The 25,152-nt window shown below is 42.7% G+C and overlaps 1 protein-coding gene across 4 annotated transcripts in view; it reads right to left on the reverse strand.

The window, feature by feature from the left end:
• The window catches only part of TMEM232 (transmembrane protein 232), a 435,959-nt gene that overhangs the window by 214,544 nt on the left and 196,263 nt on the right, over positions 1 to 25,152 (reverse strand). For all 4 annotated transcript variants that reach the window (XM_077290225.1, XM_077290199.1, XM_077290207.1 and 1 more), the window contains one exon: positions 10,936 to 11,189. In XM_077290225.1, coding sequence (XP_077146340.1) covers positions 10,936 to 11,189 — 254 coding nt within the window. The remainder of the gene's footprint in view (positions 1 to 10,935; positions 11,190 to 25,152) is intronic.

The following is a 25,152-nucleotide window of genomic DNA, read 5'->3' on the forward strand; positions in this document are numbered from 1 at the left end:
ACAGGGTGGCGCTCACAGCTACCGGAGATCAGTAACCATAGAGGTCTCAAGGACCTCTATGGTTACTCTGCAGAAGCATCGCTGACCCCCGATCATTTGACGGGGGTCAGCAATGCGCTCATTTCTGGCCGCCCGGCCGGAAGCGCCGGTTAAATGCCGCTGTCTGTGTTTGACAGCGGCATTTAACTAGTTAATAGCGGCGGGTGAATTGAGATTTCACCCGCTGCTATTGCGGGCACATGTCAGCTGTTCAAAACAGCTGACATGTCCCGGCTTTGATGCGGGCTCACCGCCGGAGCCCTGCATCAAAGAGGGGGAGCTGACATCGGACGTACTATCCCATCCGAGGTCAGAAAGGGATTATAATTCCACATGCGTTACTTCATAGTTTTGATGCCTTCAGTGTGAATTTACAATTTTCATAGTCATGAAAATACAGAAAAATCCTTAAATGAGAAGGTGTGCCCAAACTTTTGGTCTGTATTGCAGACCGTGTGCAATAGATTTTTATTATTAAAAATGTACAAGAAAAAATACAGTTTCCTATGTTAAAGAATTGCAATTTATCTATAAAAATCTGATGCAATATGGTGGCTCCATATGGCATCCCTTTTTTTTTGCGCACCTATAAACTTGAATGGGCAAGTCTCATCCTACACATCAAAGAAATTTGTGTATGCTGCTATTTTTTTCATAAATTGCTAAATTGTGAATTCACTTTTTTGTTTAACCGCTGTAATGCACAAACGGTAAAATGCGTGATATTGATGTGAATGTGGTATGAACAGGAATTTGGAAAACCAGTTTACATATATTATAGATCCACTCAAAAATACCAGGCAAAATAGCATAACATGATAGACACCATAACTAAAACCTGACGAACTCCATTATTATCAATGGCATCCGTCACTGATGATGCTGCTCTTCATGTGACTTATCTAGTATTGCTGATTGAGTAGTGCAGCAACTTTATGAAACACAAATGTGAACTAAGTTAAAAAGGAATAAAAAAACATATTCCACCAATCTAATATTTATTGGACAGCTCAGAAAGTAACGTGTACTTTTTTGTTCTACAATAGAAAGTTTCTCTTTTGCCAGAGTAGACCCCTATCACATATTATAAAGAGGCTATCAACTTCAAGGCGCAATGATATTTAAAATGGTCTAAATAATTCATGATTGGAAAATGAAGACTCTCATTTTACTTTCTCTAATGAAGTGTAGAAAGTGAAAGATGAATGTAATAAAAAGAAAATGAAATACCCTTTGTACACTGGCTGCAATATATTATTTGTAGAGATTGTAATTACTTAAATGCTAATTTATGTATAAGTAACAATTTCTTTAATTTTTCAAAAACTTTCTTGAAATATTTAAATTACACTTTGTTAAAAAGATAAAATCCTCCAAGTAATATATAAACTTTAAAAGAAACTGGCACCAGGTTTTACTGTCATAAACAAACACATCTTTGTTAGGTCACTATAATCCCAAATTAACCCATTCCTTTGTTTTTGTTGTTATGTAATCCTTCTTTATGATTTTAAAGTAATCCTCTATTCAATTTTTATGCCAATGAGCTGCAAGATCAGGGGCTTGGTACTTGGTACTTAGAGCTCTCTCATCCTCTTTCCAAATTTCCCTGCCTGCTTCCATCTTTGGCTGAGTTTGTACAGGCGCCGTCACTCCCCATGGGGGCGTATTCTTAGAAGGGGCAGCGCAAGAACAGATTCATAGCCCTGATCTCGTCTGGGTCATCAGGAGTGCGCATGACCCACTGCCGGAGGGGAGGGAGGTCTCTCAGGTAAGAGTGACCAGTCAATCGGGGAGAAAAAGACAGCGGAGTGTGGTGAAAATTGAAAAGGGGACAGAAAGCTGTTTGTGCAAGGCCAAGCACATCTCCACTAATAGCTGATTAGTAGTGATGAGCGAGTGTACTCGTTGCTCGGATTTTCCCGAGCAGGCTCTGGTGACCTCTGAGTATTTATGACTGCTTGGAGATTTCGTTTTCATCTCGGCAGCTGGATGACTTACAGCTACTAGCCTGCTTGATTACATGTGGGGATTCCCTAGCAACCAGGAAACCCCCACATGTACTCAGCCTGACTAATAGCTGTAAATCATTCAGCTGCCACGATGAAAACTAAATCTCCGAGCAGTTATAAATACTCAGAGGTCACCCAAGCGTGCACGGGAAAATCCGAGCAACAAGTACACTCGCTCATCACTACTCATTAGCATAAAAATGGAATAGCTGATTACTTTGGAAAGCTAAGAAGGTATGGATTTAATCTGGATTGCAGCAATTTAACATAGATGACAGGTTCCCTTTAAAGAGGTTCATATAGTAGACTAAATGGCCAACAGTCATTTGAAAGTCTGCAATAAAAGATGTCCTGCAATGCTGAGGTTCATCACGCAAAAGCGACACTCATTCCAAGGTTGATATCACCAATTTGATACATCAAGATTGCCAATTTTCATAGAAAGCAGACACAGAAGGTAAAAAACAAAAGTCATGTGGCAAGACATGTAGCAGTATGTGTTGCAATACTATGGTTAAAACCTACAATTGCAAACACAATTATTCCACCCCCATTGCAAATAAGGTTTATTAGAAAAATGTATAAACTTTCTGCTGTCTGCAGTAAACAAACAATTTAAATAGCTCAACACAATATAATAAATGGTTTCTCCAAATGCAACACAAAATGCAGCATTTAAAGCTTTACCAACCAGGCAATTTATTCATCTTGCACTTTCGTTCCCCCCCCCCCCCCTTCCAAGAACCATAACTTTTTAAAAAAAAATTCCATTGACATAGCTGTATGAGGGTTGCTTTTAGTAGTGCAATTTGTAGTTTATGTTTAGTGCAATTTGTAGTTTATGTTTTCATCAAAGACAGGGACCCGACATGCGACGTAAAAGTATGGCATATCTCGTGAAGGGGTTAATGACTACAGCAGTCTCAGAATTATTCAACCGTTCATAATCAGTATCTCTAATACTTACAAAAACAAGAATAAAAGTAATTATTGATTACTTCCTAAGTAAGACTATATGCACCTACAGTACATCTATATAGAGGGGGCAAAACTGATCAAAATAGTAAAAGAATATATAAAAGTTTATTGACTATATACAATACAAATAACTAAAAAATAATAGTTTCATACAAGACAGAAAGCGTAATAGATGGATCTCCACAAAGTCAAAATACATGGCACAGACTCAATAGAGAAGCAAACAATCTCAATGCACTTAAAATATACATAGTGTTCCGGCATTGGTAATTAAGTTATAGATCATCAAATCACATCAACCTATAAATATGAAATTAAACCAACATATAGATAAGAGACAATTAGAAATAAATATGCAATATAATATTATAGTCTAAGATATTAGTGCAAGGACTAATGCATGGAAATATCTACTATAGGGAGTTCAGTATAATAAATAAATAAGAGTCACAGAGTGGTTGTACATGGTACTAATAAGGAATTGTAGATATCCAAATGAGAGCAGTCTTGGATCAAAATATTAATGTTTACAATTACCTTTAGCCATAGTGGCAGACTCCTTGACAAAGCCACGGTGGCGAAACGTACGTTGGAGCTGGAGTCCTTGGGAGTCACGGATCACTAATACATTGGTATTTATACCCTTTTGCACACTATTTATGCACTTTATGCAGCCTGGATAGGCTGACTGCTATATTTGCACTTTGTATGATTTTGAAGGGTCATTTAGCCATTATGTCTGTATATAATATTGGATCTGTGTTCCCAATGATGTATAATTCTTTTTACTATGTACTGTATATATGGTGATGTCTATTGAAGTTTCTCTCTGCTTTTAATTTTATTCAATAAATGTATTTTAAAGTATTGGTTATTCGAATTTTTAATATTCACTTCTGAGTAGGTTTTCTTTACTGGTTCCATTGGATATTATTTATTGATTTGGGTGAGATTTTCTCACTGTGTGGTTGATAGTGGCAGACAATGTAGAACACCTCAACGCTCGTTTCACCATCGCCTGCAATTTCGTCAGGAGGTCTTGTATAAAAGTATTTGCTTTTTAGCTATTCATATTGTATATGTTCAATAAACTGACATTTCTAATACTTATTTGAGCCTCTTTGACTGTTATAAACTGCTGTAAACGTGATGCATAGCCAAACAACAGCTTCTAGCAGTGTACCTGAGGAACCTTAGCCCATTCCTCATGGACAATGCCCACTAGGTCACTAATATTCTTTGATTTGCGTGCCACAACTGCCTTTTTAAAATCCCACCAAAGATTTTCTATAGGGATCATTCATCAACTGTGATGGCCATGCAAGAATCTCCAGGACTTCTTCTGAAACCAACTTTTGGAGGACTTATAGGAGCTCATTGAACCCCTACAGGGCAAACTGAAACCTCAGTGCCTGCTTCCACCAAGTGCTGATACAAGTCTTTTGCAATCAATCAAGGGTTTTGACCACCTGCCTCTACAGAAATCTGCTGGCAGTAATTGATAGTTTCTCCTTTCTGCCATGTCCAGGTTGTGTAGCCAGTGTGCCATTAATTTTGAACTTACAAGCTATGCTGAGAACTTTCATTGCGCTTGCAATCTTTTTGTATCATTTCCTTGTAAGTAGAAGGCAATGATCTTTTCTCTTAGCTTTCTGGACCACTCTCCAAAAGCTGAAGAATATTAGTAAACTGCAAGACTTTGCAAATTAAGAAAGAATAACAGAGTTAAACACAACGAATACCTGCGGTAGTGTGGACGTGTATACAAGACTCAATAGCAAGTCTTCAGTCTCCGAGGAGTGCACTTCTACTTATTCACTTTAGTAATCAGATTAGGTTTTATATCGTGGAATCCCACAGATCAAGACTTCTGGTATATCACAATGAAATGATTTTTATGAAGTGTAACGCACGTTCAGAACATGATTGACATGAATCATGAGATGCTGAATGCTGATACAGTACATGTTATTGACAGCCACAATACTTCACTATAACAGGGTCAGCAAACAGGTCTGTTATTAATTCTATACTTTCACTGTCATACATGCTTCTTATGCCTGCCTGCTGTTTTTATGTACCAGTGGTATTACTCTTTACTAATGGCCATTGTCTTGTGCAGCAAGACAATTACAGTCATATTTCTACAGATTGATATAGCAACATATTTATATGACAGCTCGAGAGATGTTCTAAAGGGACCGTTTATTTATCTGTAACTCCAAATGCATTGACAGTCTTAGGTGTCAGGTATAATTCAGAACCTGTTCTGTTTAGGAGGCTTTACAGCCAGCCAAGAATATGATCTCTATATTGATATACTCCATTACAGGGGCCAGGATAAGCATCAAAGTATTTGCCATAATTGTGAATGCAGATACAGTTGAATACTATGGTATAGCAGAGAGCCAACAGGATCCTCCTTGGCCAATCAACCTATGCATCTGGGGCTTCCAGTAGTAACATGATGAAGTAACTACCGGTAGTAATTACGTGTTGTGTAGAGACTCAGGCAACTTGATATACAGAATTAATTAGGGGGAAGATTGTTTTTTATAATTACTTTGCTAGCCAGTTCTTCTGAAATCTGTAGGCACCTCATAATGTGTACATGAGGCTGTGGAGCCATCATACTCTGTATAGGCAAGATATGTGTCCATCATATAGTATATATGGGAGCTGTAATGCTATTATACTTTATACAGTGGGCTATGGGGTTTTCATACTTTGTATACAGTCTATCATACTCCGCTATGGAGCTATCATACTGCATAAAGGGAGGCTGTTGGGCCAGCATACTGCATATGGGGGCTATGGGGCTATCATAGTGCATATAGAGAGGATATTGGGCCATCATATTGTATACAAGGGTGCTTTGGTTCCATATACTGCATATAGGGGAGCTGTGGTTCCATCATAGTGCATAATGGAGGGCTGTGAAGCCATCATACTGTATATAGGGAGTCTATGGGGCCACCATACTGCATATATTAGTCTGTGGGGCCATAATCCTGCATATAGGGAATCTGTGGGATGATCATACTAGGCATAGGGAGACCACGGAGTCATAACATTGCTTATAGAGGGTCTGTGTAGCTATCATATTGCAAATAGGGGGACTGTGGGGCAATCATATTGCATATAGGAGCTATGTGATCATTACACTTTGTGTAGTGGCTGTCAAGCCATAATACTGCATATATGGATAATGTGGATCCATCAAACTGCATATAGAGGAGTTGTGAGGCCATCATTCTGCATTTAGGGGCTGCGGTGACATTATACTGAAGTAGGGGAGCTATGACACTATTGTACTGTGTTTAGGGGTACAGTTGGGCTATGATACTGTATTATAGGTGCCTTTAAGTCATCATAGTGTATACTGAGGGCTAAAATAATGTATTAAAGGGGCTCTGGGGTCATCATACTGTATACAGGGGTATTCTGGGGCCATCATACTGCATATAGGGGGACTGTTGGGCCATCAGACTGTTTGTGGGGCCTTCACACTGTGGGAGGGGGGCAAGTAGGAATCATACTTTGTGGTTGGTGACTGGTGACATCATACTATAGAAGGGCTCACTGAGGGAACATCATACTGTGCGGGGATACTGTAGAACCATCATGCAGTTTTGGGACTTCATACTTTACTGGGCTCAATAAAGATCGTCATACTGTGCTTGTGAGTGGTAATTTGAGAGCAAATTAATGTGAGGGTGTCATATTCTATATGGTCAGCATTCTGAGAGACATCATATCCTATAGAGACCATAAAAAGGGTAGGTTAGTGGCAGTGGCGTAACTTGAAACTCATGGGCCCAGATGCGAATGCTCCAACGGGGCCCCCAAATATTTTAAATCTTTAATAGCAATTGTCTTTCTATAGGCCAAAAGGACTTTTATTGCTCCAGGGCCCTGGTGCGATTGCAACCTGCACCGGTTGTAGTTACACCCCTGGTTAGTGGGTGAAAACACTAAGTGGCTTTAGCAGGTGCACAATTACTGTATACGTGCCACAATACATGTCCTTCTTCCTGTCTATAAAAATTGGAAAGTATGTTCTTCTGTATCTGCACATATGTGCCATGAACCTGGCTACTTTTCAAAACAGGGTATTGCAGCGCCCCAGAGTCCTGGTCGTTGCAGGAATGTCGCTCTGCCACTAAGGGGAGTGATGTTACGTCTGATTGTACTAAAGGAGTTCACCTGACCAGGTAACACTCACACTACACTTCACATTCCGGCCACCAGGGGGAGTGGTTCTATCTAGTAGGCCACTCCTCACACTCTGGTAAAACTGGGGGTTGGACAGGAAGACGAGGAGAAGTAACTGGGAAGAGCTAGAGAGAGGACCTGTCAGGGATGGGATCCTGACAGATTCCTAAGAAAGGACAAAAAGTGAGAAAACGGGAATACAGCAAAGAGGCGATAGGACCAGAAGGAGTCATGCTGAAAGATCGAGGCAACATCCTTCTGAGGCGCAAACAGTCGGTGGCCGGAACGCCGAGAAAGTAAGAGACTTTAAGCATTACTTCAAACCACGGCAGGACAGCCAATTATAGGTTGGCTGTCTCACCAAAATCACCTAAGCAGACAACGGAGGCAGCTGTGGGAGAGGGGCGACTCTAGGGTCCCGGAAGAACTCCAGGCCTACCCAGTCATACGGGTGCGTCCTAACCATATCATCTGGGGGACGGAGAGAACGAACATCAGAGACAGACAGAATCAGTTGTGAGGACTATCCTGGGGTGTTCAGCAGGGAAGGACTACAACACACAGGCGCTAGAAGGTAGACACTAATTCCCACCTGCAAAGGGAACTCCGGATGTGCCGTTGGACCGGCCGGTCTCAGCCAGCCCTGTTGACAGTGCTCTGGATTGGGTCCCTCCAAGCCTTCAGTAAAAAGGTAAAGAGACTGCAACCTGGTGTCCTTGTTACTTACTGCGACCGGCATCACATCATAACATCATCACTATACCTCCACCTTCATTGTACGCCCCTCAGCAGGGTCACGGGTCGGGTCTAGCCACCGTGACAACCCCAGAACTGAGACAGAGAGGCCCGGTACTGGGTACCCCTCGGCCCTGCGGCAGTGGGGGCGCTACAGTATTTTTTAGAGGGAGGTATAGACTCCAAACTAGGACTTATCTATGTACACTCTTAGCTTGTACAATGTTAAGTTATTTTAATCTAATATTAAGGTTAAGTTATTTTAATCTAGGATGTATTAGGAGAAGCATAGTGTAGATCAAGTAAAGTAATTATCCCCCTCTACTCCTCCTTGGTCAGGCCTCATCTGGAATACTGTGTCCAGTTCTGGGCACCACATTTTAACCCCTTCAATACATGCACTGTACAAGTACCATGCATGTCTTGTCCCTCCCTCCGGCACTGAGCCCACATCTTTCCTAGCACGTCAGCTGTTTTGATCAGCGAATATGTGCCCCTAACAGCCGTGTGGATTTGTGATCCACCCGCGGCTGTTAACCCGTTAAATGCTGCTGTCAATCTCTGACAGCTGCATTTAATGTGATTGCGCCGGAAGCGCGTCACGAATCCCGCCCATCGGTGCCTGTGTCACATGACCGGGGTTTGCAGGAGATCCCTGTGGTTGTCATTGCTGGATTACTATAAGTGCCGTCCTGCGGTCAGCGCTCATAGCAAGTGAGCATTTCTGCTACACACAGGCGATCTGATCATGGAATAACGGGCAATCAAAAGATTATTTCCACACCAAAATGGTATCATTAAAAATGTCAGCTCGGCACGCAAACAATAAGACGCACCCAGCCCCAGATCATGAAAAATGGAGACGCTACGGGTCTCGGAATATGACGCTTTTTGGGGTTTTTTTGTTTTTTTTTAAACAAACTTTGGATTATTTTCCATCATTTAAATGAAAAAAACAACCTATATATGTTTGGTAACTATGAACTCATAATGACCTGGAGAATCATACCGGAAAGTCAGCATTTGGTGAACATGGTAAAACAAAAAAAACAAACAAGAAAAAACAGTTGTGGAATTGCACTTTTTTTGCAATTTCACAGCACTTGGAATTTTTTTTCCCATTTTCGAGTACACAATATGGTAAACCAATGGTGTTGTTCAAAAGTATGGCTCTGGGAAGAAGGGGAGCGAAAAACAGAAATGCGAAAACAAAAAAAGGCTGCGGCATGAAGGGGTTAAAAAAGACATTGAAAAACTGGAGCAAGTTCAGAGAAAAGCTACCAGGATGGTAAGCGAACTGCAAACTGTGTCCTACAAGGAACGGTTAAAGGATCTGGGAATGTTTAACTTGCAAAAAAGAAGGCTAAGAGGAGACTTAGGCCTCTTTCACACTTCCGTCTTTTCAGATCCGTCACAATCCGTGCAGGATCCTGCATTTTCCCATAGACTTGCATTAGCGGCGGATGGCCATCCGTTTCATCCGTCGTGCACTGGATCCATCGTAAAATAGCGGTCCATCGTGCAGAGAAAACGTTTATTGTAACGTTTTTTGTGCACGTCGTAAAATCGGTCAGCGACGCATCCTGTGCTGCCTGTCGGCGGTTACAATGGAAGCCTATGGACGCAGGATCCGTCGCTGACCGTCACACACAGGAATCCAGTGACGGATCCAGTCTTTCCCTTCTGAGCATGCCCGGAAGGATTTTCAAGTCTGGGAAAAAGTATCTCTCTCTCTCTCATTCGGGAAATTTTTCCCTTGACAAATCAGAATGACGGATCCGTCATTTCACAGGATCCGTCGCACATGTTTTTCACTGTTTTCATGACGTCCATCGATACGTCATTTCACTGTACGTCGATGGAAACCAAAAACGCAAGTGTGAAAGCAGCCTTAATAGCTGTCTACAAATATCTGAAGGGATGTGACAGTGTAGAGGGATCATCCTTATTCTCATTTGCACATGGAAACATGAGAAGCAATGGAATGAAACTGAAAGGGAGAAGATACAGATTAGTTTTTAGGAAAAAACGTTTTGACAGTGAGGGTGATCAATGAGTGGAACAGGCTGCCACAAGAGGTGGTGAGTTCTCCTTCAATGGAAGTCTTCAAACGCAGGCTGGACAGACATATGTCTGAGATGGTTTAGTGAATCCTGCATTGAAGAGGGGGTTGGACATGATGACACTGGAGGTCCCTTCCAACTTTAACATTCTATGATTCTATGATATTCCTTTTAAGTGAGATATTCTACTCTGACAAGTTATCAAGATGATGTGTCTGGTCGGAACGGTTCTTCATTACCTTTTTCTCATCCTGGCAGGACTCCGAATGGAAAAATGTATATAGTTTTACATTTCCACCGGGGCCTGCTCCTTATATGAGATGAATGGGTTCTATATTTTTACATGTGGTCCATAGAGCGCAACCGAGTACCTTCTGTAACACTTTGATAACTTCAGGGACATAGAAAGATGCAATTATTGAGAGCTATTACAAATTGATGCAAGTTTCTGTGTTCTCTCTTGGACCAGATGTCCACCCCCAAAACTACAGGTAATACAGAGTGCAAACCAGAATAAAGCCTTAAAACGGCGTTGTAAGCCTATAGATAAACATCTTTTTTAACTAAAAGACTCGTATTAAAAATATGTGAACACACATAAGTACTAAATAACTTGATTACACTATAGCCTTCCATTTCTTAAGTGCAAATGCAGTAAATTTGAAGAACACTTGATCTGTAAACAGTATTTTGAAGCTCATTAGTGTAAAATAAATGCCTACTGTATAAGAAACATTTACTGTACTGTGAGAAGTCATATTGTGAGTCAAGGACATACTCACGTAATGAGACCACCGTTCTATTATAGGAAACATATTTATGGAGCCATTTATCCCATTTGCACATATTGTACTAAAGTATTTTCCTAAGAAAAAATGAAATCAGTGCTGTACCTTAAAGAGAGCTGTGATGTTTTCTTCTTCACGCTCTGTTCTCTTGTATCAGGAACTTTTCTAGGCATCTGTCTCTGAAAGGGTTTTCTTGGTGAAGGGACGTAGGGCACCACAGGTGGTAGGAAATGCTGGGAAAGTGCACTAGCAAATCTGTATCCCACATGCTGAAAAAAGGCCAGGATCTCAGGGACTGCATTCTTATCATTTGTACTATTTGTACTAATAAAGGGGTTCATTGGACCATTCACCTCCGCCTTTTGAAAAGAGAAAACCAAGAAAAACATTAAAAGCAGCATTAGCTATATACAGCATATATACACTGCTGAAAAAATAAAGGGAACATTAAAATACCACATCCCAGATATCACTGAATAAAATATTCCACTTGTAAATCTTTATTCACTACATAGTGAAAAGCATTGAGAACAATAAAACATAAAAATTATCAACGTAAATCAAAATTAACATCTCACGGAGGTCTGGATTTGGCACGATACTCAAAATCAAAGTGGAAAATCAAATTACAGGCTGATGCTCAGTAGTGTGTGTGCGGCCTCCACGTGCCTGTATGACCTCCCTACAATGCCTGGGCATGCTCCTAATGAGGCTGCAGATGGTCTCCTGAGAAATCTCCTCCCAGACCTGGAACTAAAGCATCCACCAACTCCAGGACAGTCGGTGGTGCAACGTGACGTTGGTGGATGGTGTGAGACATGATGTCCCAGAAGTGTTCAATTGGATTCAGGTCTGGGGAACGGGCGAGCCAGTCCACAGCTTCAATGCCTTCATCTTGCTGACACCCTCCAGCCACATGAGGTCTGGCATTGTCCTGCATAAGGAGGAACTCAGGGACAACCGCACGAGCATATAGTCTCACAAGGGGTCTGAGGATCTCATCTCGGTGCCAAACCAGTCACGCTGAAGGAGGTTGCAGGCAGCAGATCGCTCTCCAGGGCGTCTCCAGACTCTATCACGTCTGTCACATGTGCTCAGGTTGAATCTGCTTTCATCTGTGAAGAGCACAGGGCGCCAGTGACAAATTTGCCAATCTTGGTGTTCTGAGGCAAATGCCAATCGTCCTGCACGGTGTTGGGCTGTGAGCACAACCCCCATCTGTGGACGTCGGGCACTCAGACCATCCTTATGGAGTCAGTTTCTAACTGTTTTTGCAGACACATGCACATTTGTGGCCTGCTGGAGTTAATTTTGCAGGGTAGTGCCTCCAGCCTCTGGACACTATGCTGACAGACACAACCAACCTTTTTGGATTTTGGGCTCCCCCGGTGGCCACTGGTGGAATTGAACTGGTGTGCATCATCCTCTCTGTTCACCTGTTTCCATCAGGATGTGGGAGTCGCTATTTAGCCTTGCTCCTCTGTCACTTCCATGCCGGTCAACATTGTAATCAGAAGCCTTTCTGTGCATGTTCCTGCTGCTAGACAACTCCCAGCTAAGTTGGACTTAGTCCTTGTTTGTTTTTGCATTTTGTTCCAGTTCACAGCTGTAGTTTCGTTTCTGTGTCTGGAAAGCTCTTGTGATCTGAAATTGCCACTCTGATGTTATGAGTTAATACTAGAGTCTTAAAGTAATTTCAGGATGGTATTTTGATAGGGTTTTCAGCTGACCATGAAAGTGCCCTTTCTGTCTTCCTGCTATCTAGTAAGCGGACCTCAATTTTGCTAAACCTATTTTCATACTACGTTTGTCATTTCATCTAAAATCACCGCCAATATTTGTGGGGGCCTCTGTCTGCCTTTCGGGAAAATTTCTCTAGAGGTGAGCCAGGACTATATTTTCCTCTGTCAGGATTAGTTAGTCCTCCGGCCGGCGCTGGGCGTCTAGGGATAAAACGCAGGCTACGCTACCCGGCTACTGTTAGTTGTGCGGCAGGTTTAGTTCATGGTCAGTTTAGTTTCCATCCTTCCAAGAGCTAGTTCGTATGTTTGCTGGGCTATGTTCTCATGCCATTGAGAACCATAACAGTTTGACCGGCCTAAAGGGTTAAATTAATTGACAGAGAAAGGAGAGAAAAGAGAAGTCTGCTGAAGATTTTTTTTTTTCTCAGTTCTGAGTGTGCTTGTAATTGAATCTCTTGCAAGTCTGCCTATATTGCAGCCTTTCTCTCTCTCTCTCCTTCTAATCCTGGAATGGCTCTGTGTTCACCTGTTTAAAATGGATATTCAGAGTTTAGCTGCAGGTTTGAATAATCTCACCACGAAAGTTCAAAACTTACAAGATTTTGTTGTTCATGTTCCTATATCTGAACCTAGAATTCCTTTGCCTGAATTTTTCTCTGGGAATAGATCTTGCTTTCAAAATTTCAAAAATAATTGCAAGTTGTTTTTGTCCCTGAAATCTCGCTCTGCTGGAGATCCTGCTCAGCAGGTCAGGATTGTGATTTCTTTGCTCCGGGGCGACCCTCAGGATTGGGCTTTTGCATTGGCTCCAGGGGATCCTGCGTTGCTCAATGTGGATGCGTTTTTTCTGGCCTTGGGGTTGCTTTATGAGGAACCTCAGTTAGAACTTCAGGCGGAAAAGGCTTTGATGTCCCTATCTCAGGGGCAAGACGAAGCTGAAATATACTGCCAGAAATTCCGTAAATGGGCTGTGCTTACTCAGTGGAATGAGTGCGCCCTGGCGGCGAATTTCAGAGAGGGTCTCTCTGATGCCATTAAGGATGTTATGGTGGGGTTCCCTGTGCCTGCGGGTCTGAATGAGTCCATGACAATGGCTATCCAGATCGATAGGCGTCTGCGGGAGCGCAAACCTGTGCACCATTTGGCGGTGTCTACTGAGAAGACGCCAGAGAATATGCAATGTGATAGAATTCTGTCCAGAAGTGAACGGCAGAATTTTAGACGAAAAAATGGGTTGTGCTTCTATTGCGGTGATTCAACTCATGTTATATCAGCATGCTCTAAGCGTACTAAGAAGCTTGATAAGTCTGTTTCAATTGGCACTTTACAGTCTAAGTTTATTCTATCTGTGACCCTGATTTGTTCTTTATCATCTATTACCGCGGATGCCTATGTCGACTCTGGCGCCGCTTTGAGTCTTATGGATTGGTCCTTTGCCAAACGCTGTGGGTATGATTTGGAGCCTCTTGAAACTCCTATACCCCTGAAGGGGATTGACTCCACCCCATTGGCTAGCAATGAACCACAATACTGGACACAAGTAACTATGCGGATTAATCCGGATCACCAGGAGATTATTCGCTTTCTTGTGCTGTATAACCTACATGATGTGTTGGTGCTTGGATTGCCATGGCTGCAATCTCATAACCCAGTCCTTGACTGGAAAGCTATGTCTGTGTTAAGCTGGGGATGTAAGGGGACGCATGGGGACGTACCTGTGGTTTCCATTTCATCATCTATTCCCTCTGAGATTCCTGAATTCTTGACTGAATATCGTGACGTTTTTGAAGAACCTAAGCTTGGTTCATTACCTCCGCACCGGGAGTGCGATTGTGCCATAGATTTGATTCCGGGTAGTAAATACCCTAAGGGTCGTTTATTTAATCTGTCTGTGCCTGAACATGCTGCTATGCGAGAATATATAAAGGAGTCCTTGGAAAAGGGACATATTCGTCCTTCGTCATCTCCCTTAGGAGCCGGTTTTTTCTTTGTGGCTAAGAAAGATGGCTCTTTGAGGCCGTGCATTGATTATCGGCTTTTGAATAAAATCACGGTTAAATATCAATATCCGTTGCCACTGCTGACTGATTTGTTTGCTCGCATAAAGGGAGCCAAGTGGTTCTCTAAGATAGATCTTCGTGGGGCGTATAATTTGGTGCAAATTAAGCAGGGGGATGAGTGGAAAACCGCATTTAATACGCCCGAGGGCCACTTTGAGTATTTGGTGATGCCTTTTGGTCTTTCAAATGCCCCTTCAGTCTTTCAGTCCTTTATGCATGACATTTTCCGTGATTATTTGGATAAATTTATGATTGTGTATCTGGATGATATTTTGATTTTTTCAGATGACTGGGACTCTCATGTCCAGCAGGTCAGGAGGGTTTTTCAGGTTTTGCGGTCTAATTCCTTGTGTGTAAAGGGTTCTAAGTGCGTTTTTGGGGTTCAAAAGATTTCCTTTTTGGGATATATTTTTTCCCCCTCTTCCATCGAGATGGATCCTGTCAATCCTGGCTATTTGTGATTGGACGCAACCCTCTTCTCTTAAGAGTCTTCAGAAATTTTTGGGCTTTGCTAACTTTTATCGTCGATTTATTGCTGGTTTTTCTGATGTTGTTAAACCATTGACTGATTTGACCAAGAAGGGTGCTGATGTTGCTGATTGGTCCCCTGCTGCTGTGGAGGCCTTTCGGGAGCTTAAGCGCCGCTTTTCTTCCGCCCCTGTGTTGCGTCAGCCTGATGTTGCTCTTCCTTTTCAGGTTGAGGTCGACGCTTCTGAAATTGGAGCTGGGGCGGTTTTGTCGCAGAGAAGTTCCGATTGCTCCGTGATGAGACCTTGTGCTTTTTTCTCGCGTAAATTTTCGCCCGCCGAGCGGAATTATGATGTTGGGAATCGGGAGCTTTTGGCCATGAAGTGGGCTTTTGAGGAGTGGCGTCATTGGCTTGAGGGGGCTAGACATCAGGTGGTGGTATTGACTGACCACAAAAATCTAATTTATCTTGAGTCAGCCAGACGCCTGAATCCTAGACAGGCGCGCTGGTCGTTGTTTTTCTCTCGGTTTAATTTTGTGGTGTCCTACCTGCCGGGTTCTAAGAATGTTAAGGCGGATGCCCTTTCTAGGAGTTTTGAGCCTGACTCCCCTGGTAATTCTGAACCTACAGGTATCCTTAAGGATGGAGTGATATTGTCTGCCGTTTCTCCAGACCTGCGGCGGGCCTTGCAGGAGTTTCAGGCGGATAGACCTGATCGTTGCCCACCTGGTAGACTGTTTGTTCCTGATGATTGGACCAGTAAAGTCATTTCTGAGGTTCATTCTTCTGCGTTGGCAGGTCATCCTGGAATCTTTGGTACCAGGGATTTGGTGGCAAGGTCCTTCTGGTGGCCTTCCCTGTCTCGAGATGTGCGAGGCTTCGTGCAGTCTTGTGACGTTTGTGCTCGGGCCAAGCCTTGTTGTTCTCGGGCTAGTGGATTGTTGTTGCCCTTGCCTATCCCGAAGAGGCCCTGGATGCACATCTCGATGGATTTTATTTCGGATCTTCCTGTTTCTCAGAAGATGTCTGTCATCTGGGTGGTGTGTGATCGTTTCTCTAAGATGGTCCATTTGGTTCCCCTGCCTAAGTTGCCTTCTTCTTCCGAGTTGGTTCCTCTGTTTTTTCAAAATGTGGTCCGTTTGCATGGTATTCCGGAGAATATCGTTTCTGACAGAGGTACCCAATTCGTGTCTAGATTTTGGCGAGCATTCTGTGCTAGGATGGGCATAGATTTGTCTTTCTCGTCTGCTTTCCATCCTCAGACTAATGGCCAGACCGAGCGGACGAATCAGACCTTGGAGACATATTTGAGGTGTTTTGTGTCTGCAGATCAGGATGATTGGGTTGCTTTTTTGCCTTTAGCGGAGTTTGCCCTCAATAATCGGGCCAGTTCTGCCACCTTGGTGTCTCCCTTTTTCTGTAATTCGGGGTTTCATCCTCGATTTTCTTCTGGTCAGGTGGAATCTTCGGATTGTCCTGGAGTGGATGCTGTGGTGGAGAGGTTGCATCAGATTTGGGGGCAGGTAGTGGACAATTTGAAGTTGTCCCAGGAGAAGACTCAGCTTTTTGCCAACCGCCGGCGTCGGGTTGGTCCTCGGCTTTGTGTTGGGGACTTGGTGTGGTTGTCTTCTCGTTTTGTCCCTATGAGGGTTTCTTCTCCCAAGTTTAAGCCTCGGTTCATCGGCCCGTACAAGATATTGGAGATTCTTAACCCTGTGTCCTTCCGTTTGGACCTCCCTGCATCTTTTTCTATTCATAATGTTTTTCATCGGTCATTATTGCGCAGGTATGAGGTACCGGTTGTGCCTTCCGTTGAGCCTCCTGCTCCGGTGTTGGTTGAGGGCGAGTTGGAGTACGTTGTGGAAAAAATCTTGGACTCCCGTGTTTCCAGACGGAAACTCCAGTATCTGGTCAAATGGAAGGGATACGGTCAGGAGGATAATTCTTGGGTGACTGCCTCTGATGTTCATGCCTCCGATTTGGTCCGTGCCTTTCATAGGGCTCATCCTGATCGCCCTGGTGGTTCTGGTGAGGGTTCGGTGCCCCCTCCTTGAGGGGGGGGTACTGTTGTGAAATTGGATTTTGGGCTCCCCCGGTGGCCACTGGTGGAATTGAACTGGTGTGCATCATCCTCTCTGTTCACCTGTTTCCATCAGGATGTGGGAGTCGCTATTTAGCCTTGCTCCTCTGTCACTTCCATGCCGGTCAACATTGTAATCAGAAGCCTTTCTGTGCATGTTCCTGCTGCTAGACAACTCCCAGCTAAGTTGGACTTAGTCCTTGTTTGTTTTTGCATTTTGTTCCAGTTCACAGCTGTAGTTTCGTTTCTGTGTCTGGAAAGCTCTTGTGATCTGAAATTGCCACTCTGATGTTATGAGTTAATACTAGAGTCTTAAAGTAATTTCAGGATGGTATTTTGATAGGGTTTTCAGCTGACCATGAAAGTGCCCTTTCTGTCTTCCTGCTATCTAGTAAGCGGACCTCAATTTTGCTAAACCTATTTTCATACTACGTTTGTCATTTCATCTAAAATCACCGCCAATATTTGTGGGGGCCTCTGTCTGCCTTTCGGGAAAATTTCTCTAGAGGTGAGCCAGGACTATATTTTCCTCTGTCAGGATTAGTTAGTCCTCCGGCCGGCGCTGGGCGTCTAGGGATAAAACGCAGGCTACGCTACCCGGCTACTGTTAGTTGTGCGGCAGGTTTAGTTCATGGTCAGTTTAGTTTCCATCCTTCCAAGAGCTAGTTCGTATGTTTGCTGGGCTATGTTCTCTTGCCATTGAGAACCATAACAGCTACCATGAGTGTGAAAGCACAACCAACATTCAAAAGTGACTAAAACATCAGCCAGAAAGCATTGGTACTGAGATGTGGTCTGTGGTTCCCAACTGCAGAACCACTCCTTTATTGAGTCTTGATAGCTGCCAATAATTTCCATCTGTTGTCTATTCCATTTGCACACCAGCATGTAAAATTGATTTTCAAACAGTGTTGCTTCCTAAGTGGACAGATTGATTTCACAGAAGTTTGATTTACTTGGAGTTATATTCTGTTGTTTGTTCCCTTTATTTTTTTGAGCAGTTTATACAGGTATATATATATCTATATATAATTGTCTAAGGTCCACTTCCGTCTGTTTGTCTGTCTGTTGCGGAAATCCCAAGTCGCTGATTGGTTGCAGCTAGCTGGGTGCGACCAATCAATGACAGGCACAGTCCGGCCGCGAATTGGCCCCTCCCTACTCCCCTCCAGTCAGTGCCCCCTTCATACTCCCCTCCAGTCAGTGCCCACATAGCATTTTAGCAGTCCATTAAACGGACTGCATTACACCGTGGCATAACGCGGTGTAACGCAGTCCATTAATGCTGCCATTAACCCTGTAAGTGTGACCAAGTTTTTACTATTGATGCTGGCTATGCAGCATCAATAGTAAAAACATATAATGTTAAAAATAATAATAAAAAAATCATTATATTTTCACCTTCCGGCATCTGTGGCAGCCTTTCCCGCTCCTCGCGACGCTCCAGTCCCAAGACTGCATTGCGCAATGACCCCAGATGACGTAGCAATCTCGCGAGACCGCTACATCATCATGGGTTATTGCCGCAAGGCATTACTGGGAACGGAGCATCGCTAAAGGCCTGGGCTGGATCCGGGGGCCGCCGGAAGGTGAGTGTATAACTATTTTTTATTTTAATTATTTTTTTAACAGGGATATGGTGCCCACATTGCTATATACGTTGACTGTGTTATATACTGCATGGGCTGTGTTATATACTGCGTGGGCTGTATTATATACTATGTCGCTGTGTTATATACTACGTGGGCTGCGCTATATACTACGTGTCTGTGCTATATACTACGTGGGCTGTGTTATATACTGCGTGAGCTCTGTTATATACTGCGTGGGCTGTGCTATATACTACGTGGGCTGTGCTATATACTACATGGCTGTGTTATATACTACGTAGCTGTGCTATATACTATGTGGCTGTGCTATATACTACGTGGCTGTGTTATATACTACGTAGCTGTGCTATATACTACGTGGCTGTGCTATATACTACGTGGGCTGTGTTATATGCTACGTGGGCTGTGAAACTCTTTCGCCCGGGGCCCTCAAAAACCTGGAGCTCACCCTGGCTTCACTGATTGGTCGCGCCGGGCCGGCCGTGAACAATCAGCAACAGATGCAGTCCAGCCGCTAATTGGCGCGGGATTTGAACCACACTTCGCTAATTGGTCGCGCCCGGCCGGCTGAATCCTGTGTATTCATTGCATTATTGTGAAATCTTCATAAATAAACTACATACATATTCTAGAATACCCGATGCGTTAGAATCGAGCCACCATCTAGTATATATATATGTATATATACATATATATACACGTGGAGAGCGATCTGCTGCCTGCAACATCCTTCAGCATGACCGGTTTGGCAGTGGGTCAGTAATGGTGTGGGGTGGCATTTCTTTGGAGGGCCGCACAGCCCTCCATGTGCTTGCCAGAGGTAGCCTGACTGCCATTAGGTACCGAGATGAGATCCTCAGACCCCCTTGTGAGACCATATGCTGGTGCGGTTGGCCCTGGATTACTTTGGGGTTTCCATCTAAATCTCTGACTGAAGTGAAACCTTTGAGGGATCCATTCACTATAACGATGCAGCAGAGTTACTGTGGACTCCTTCTGGCCTCTGGTCAGTGGTGTCCTTTTCAGAAGTGCACAAAACTGTGGCCGATGGCACTTTTATGCAATTCTAAGAAGACGTTCACTGCCGGATCACAGGTCAAACAGCATCCACAGTGCCTCTATGTGCATCATTATAGAGAATCTTCTACCAGAGGTTACATCTGAATCACGTATTTCAGTATCTAACAGCAGGGTGCGGGAGCGCCGCTTAGCAACCATATATACAAGACCCTCTCAGTTGGGCAGCCTATGCTTTTGTATGCCCTCAGCAATCTGGCACTTAAGCGATTGTATGATTAAGGCTCTGGTAGGGCCGAAACGTCATAATTGCTTCTGGTCGCTTTCACATCGCATAGTTGTTTCTTTAAATAAATTTTCACTGTTGCAAAATACTTATAGAGTGTGCGGTGTACTATATCTTCCATGTACACGGGGCTCCTCACAGCCCACTACACCTGCACCTCGCTCCCTCATCATCCTGAGTGCGCACCAATTTTCTTTATTTATTGAAATGGATGTAGCGTCAGCAGTCAAAGCGTCAGGGGGAGAATAGTCCTGGGACCAGGGGAGTGTGGGGGAAGCCCCGTGGGGGAAGCCCCATGCGTATCGCTGCTCAGCGCAGATTCGTCAGGGGAAGTGATTTTTGGCTGCTGTCACACACTAAAAGATGTTTTGTATTGCAGAAAATTGTTATTGCATCACCATATTTGGAGAGCTATAATTTTTCCATATTTTGGCCCACAGAGTCATGTGATTTTATTTTTTTTTGCTACCATTTTAGGGCACATGACATTCTTTGATCGCTTTCTATTCCGATTTTTAGTAGGCAGAATGAAAAAAAACCAGCAATTCGGGAAATTTTTTTGGGGGGAGTTTACGCCGTTCTGTGTGTGGTAAAAATGATAAGGCAGCTTTATTCTTTGGGTCAGTACGATTACAGCGATACTACAGCATTATCATTTTTCATGTTTTGGCGCTTTTACACAGTAAAAACTATTTTATAGACAAAATAATTATTTTCGCACCACTTTATTTTGAGAGCTATATATTTTTGTTTTTTCACTGATGGAGCTGTATGACAAGATGATGTTTTAACACTACTATGCTTATTTATACGTCTTTTTCATCGCGCTTTGCTCCACTTTTGGTTCGGTGCAATAAATTGGGTATTGCTGTAATCGTACTGACCCAATGAATAAAGCTGCCTTACCAATTTTACCACATGTGGAACAGTATAAAAAAACAAAAAGCAATTACTGAATTTCTGGTTTTTGTTTATTCTGTCTCCCAAAAATCGAAATAGAAAGTGATAAAAAAATGTCATGTGCCTGAAAATGGTGCCAATAAAAACATCTGCTCGTTGAGCGAATTTCATCAGGTCCCTGTTATTCAGCAAGCTATAACGCTTGCCAAATAAGCTGCAGAGGGAACCCTGATACATGGAGGGCGCCGGCTGATCAGCTGTCCGACGCCGCAGCTGCACGTGTCGCGGCTGTGTCACAGTCACAACACATGCATGTTTGGCATTTATGTAGTGATGAGAGCTCGCCTAATATACCACCAGAAGCATGGGCTTGGCATAATGTACTAGTCACTACAATGGTAGTTTGCAATTTTCGCACAAGAACATCTACTGCTGCTGTTCTGGCACCTCAGGGGCTCTGCCAATGTGACATGGCACCCTCAAACCAGTTCAGCAAAATCTGCACTGTAAGGCCTGTTTCACACGTCAGTGGCTCCAGTACGTGACGTGACAGTTTCCTCACGTACCGTACTGACACACGTAGACACATTAAAATCAATGTGTCTCTGCACATGTCAGTGATTTTTCGCGGACCGTGTGTCCATGTGCAAAACATGGAGACATGTCTACGTTTCTCTGGCAGCACGGTCCGCAAAGTGTCCCGCACACGTGCACACAGAGAACAGTGTGCACTCTCCTCCGTGTGCAAGTACTGCCACAGGAGAAACAGCGCTAGAGTTAAGCGATGTCCCCTGCTTTTGGTGCTGAAGCCGGCATTCATTCCTTCTCCCCAGCAGCGTTCGCTGGAGAAAAGGAATGAAAAATCAAGGTTTTTTTTATTTTTTTGTGGTTAAAATAAAGTTTGTGGTCACCTCCCACCCCCTGTGCGCCTGCCAACTTGCATTAAAATACTCACCCAGCTCCCGCAATGCCTCCTCTCAGCGCCGGTAGCTTGTCCTGTGTGAGCGGCCACGTGGTACCGCTCATTACAGTGATGAATATGCGGCTCCACCTCCCATAGGTTAATTTGCATATGATAAACTGACTTCAGTAATATTTTTTCTAAAGATCTGTTTATGTGTCAAACATAGTAAATTGGCTGTTAGGAAGGAAATTTATACAGGAATAATACAAATGCTGGTGGTTTGAGGGGCAGAGGGGACTTGTCAGTTTCCCTTAAAGAAATGTGAGGTCCCTGGTCAGTTCACTCTTTATCCATTCAGATGTTCTGGACCTCTTTGTACTGTAGAAACTTATATATTATAAGTTTGCATGGACACACACAGCAGCATTATTTCCATTTCTTGCACTACTTCTGGTTTTATTACTTAGCCCAACACTTTTCATTCTTACAATGACTAATGGACTATCTATGACTGGAAAATTAATTTTTTATTGTTAGGCTATGTTGACACACAGTCTTTGCAGCATGTTTTCTTCTTCACAAGCTGCTTTTTACAGTACCAACAGAAGCTTTGAGATTTCAGATCAGGTTTTGACTGCAGAAAAAAAAAAAACACTGCAAAACTTCTACTTGTGAACAGAGCCTTACCATAGTTTTTTTATTTATTTTTCATGGCTTCAAGAAACTTGAAAAGTGGTAATACAGAACTCACAACTATTATTATTACTAGAACCGAGAGATACATTTTTCTTTATAATATAATTTTTTTTTAAAATGTCAAATTAATTCATTGTTTCTAATACCTTAATTGTCTGCCGGTACTAATGTAACCAGTTATTAATTTGGATTGTCTTGTCAATCTGTACTATTTATACATGAAAATGAGAAAATTTATGCAGCATAAAAGGCTAAGTAATTCAATATTTTGTTAATGTCTCCCAGAAGCCAAGTATTTTTCTAAATTAACAAAGTTACATTCATAGCATCTGTGGTGTCTAAAAATACAATCTGATTAATGCTACATATAAATTATTTAGATACAGCAGCAGATGGCAGAGGGTGGTAATATTCAGTGGAAGTACAGAGTTTTGCCAACATATGCTGTTTAATTGATTAAACAAAGAAGTCTCGTTCACATTATTGTGCATCATTTTCGCTATCATATACTATTTTCCAGAAACGTTTATTACTCAGAGAAATGTCACATTGTATTCTTATTTATTTTTATCTGTCAGACTCAGAAGCATTAATATCATTTCAAGCCAAGCGTGATAGGATTAAACTGTAAGATTTTGAAATTCTGCACTTTTTTGTCACATCTGTTGTACTGTATGTACAGCACTAGGCATTGTACGGGTATGATTGCAATAATCACAAAGTGTCTGACATTAAAGGGGTTGTCTCAGCTTCTTAAATTGGTAAAATTGCAAAATGTTTGAAAAAAAAAACAAGCAACTTTACAATTTACCTCTGATTAAAAGTCCTCCTCATTCTCAAGAACAGCGGGAATTTTCATTTTATTGTTTACTGCTTGTTGCCTTGGTTTCAATATTTCAAAGATAGTTGGTCTCCTAGGTAATTATCACATGTACAACCTATTTGTTAGGCCCCCCTTCACACAGCCGTGTTTCCGGTACGTGTGGCATCCATTTTCACATGTAGCGGGTATACATACACATGCATGCCCATTATAATCTATGGGGCCGCGCACATATCCGTGTTCTCACACAGACCATGTTTCCATGTGACCCACACATAGACATGTCCTTTTTTTTCTGACAGCACGATTGACAACATATATCGCACACATGCACATGGATGATATAGTGTGTGACATCCATTTGCATTCGGGGAATTTTGTGGAAAACACTGGACTGTGTCGGATCAGCGTGGTAACTTTTTTTAAATAAATTGGTGAATGAGGCACAGTGTCTTGTTTTAATTTCTCTCTTTTTATGTTTTTCAGGCTTCCATTTGTGGACTACTTCAGATTCCCTGGACTACATCGGACCTGCATGGGTTTTTTTTTTATAAATTGGTGAACCAGGGAAAGTGTGGGGGAGTGTTTATTTAAATAAAGTATTTTTTATGTGTGTGGGTTTTTTTTAGTGGGTCAGATGGACACCTCTCCATTACTAACATCAGGGCTTGATATCAGCTGTGATTTTTGACTATTCACAGCTGACATCAACCCCAACTACCATTACCCCGATTGCCAAAGCACCAGGGCAATCGGGAAAAGCCGAGGTAAAGTGCCTGAATTTGCCCATCTAAGTGGTTATGGGTTGGAATTTTTAGGCAGGGAAGGGCCCAATAACAATAGACTTTCCCAGCCTAATAATATAGGTTCACAGCTGCCTGCTTTAACTTTGCTGGTTATCAAAAATGGGGGGGAACCCACGTCATTTTATTCATTTATCTATTAGCTTAATACATGTATAGTAACCAATACGTGCAAAGCACTAATTATATATCTCACAGACATCTATCTACTCATATCTATCTATCAACTATTGGAGATGGATGGATCTATGGATGTTCAGGTCCGTCACGTTAGGCCAAACTTTATAAAAATGTTGGTTCGGGTATCAAAATGGTACCCAAACTAGATCCCATACTCGTTTACCCATTTATTAATTAAAAATAAATCCAGGAAGTTCCAAGGGAAATCCAATAGTGAAATATCCCACAATGCCCATCAAATCCTAAGGAGTCTCATTGTGAGAAAGTTTTCAGAACGAAACATCATACAAGGTACGGAAATTCTCATGCTCTTGCCTGCAGCTGACTGTGAGTAACCCTGAAAGAAGTTTTGTACTCCATCTTCTCTTCCCAAAGTGGTAAGGTTCTCTCATCCTAGGTAATCAGTTCACACTACACTGACACTCGGATCAAACTGGAAGTGTCATTAGCATAATCAAGTTGATTCTCTTGAATGAGAGAATCTACAGTCATGTGACCTTGGCCTGAGCCTTCTAGTGGATTTCCAATGAATAACATTTATTACCTCTCCACAGAATAGGAGATCAATGTATTATCAGTGGGAGTGCCACCTGAGTCCTCCACCAATCTCTACACCAAAGTTTCCATGATTTTTCTGAACAGTAGTGCACATGTGTGACTACTGCGCCATTCACGTCTATGGGGGTAGTTGTGTGCATGTGTTTACTGCTCCCATGAATAATGAATGAAGCGGTGACCAACCTCAATATTTC

The sequence above is a fragment of the Ranitomeya variabilis genome, chromosome 1 (assembly GCF_051348905.1).
Source record: "Ranitomeya variabilis isolate aRanVar5 chromosome 1, aRanVar5.hap1, whole genome shotgun sequence".
Taxonomy (NCBI): domain Eukaryota; kingdom Metazoa; phylum Chordata; class Amphibia; order Anura; family Dendrobatidae; genus Ranitomeya; species Ranitomeya variabilis.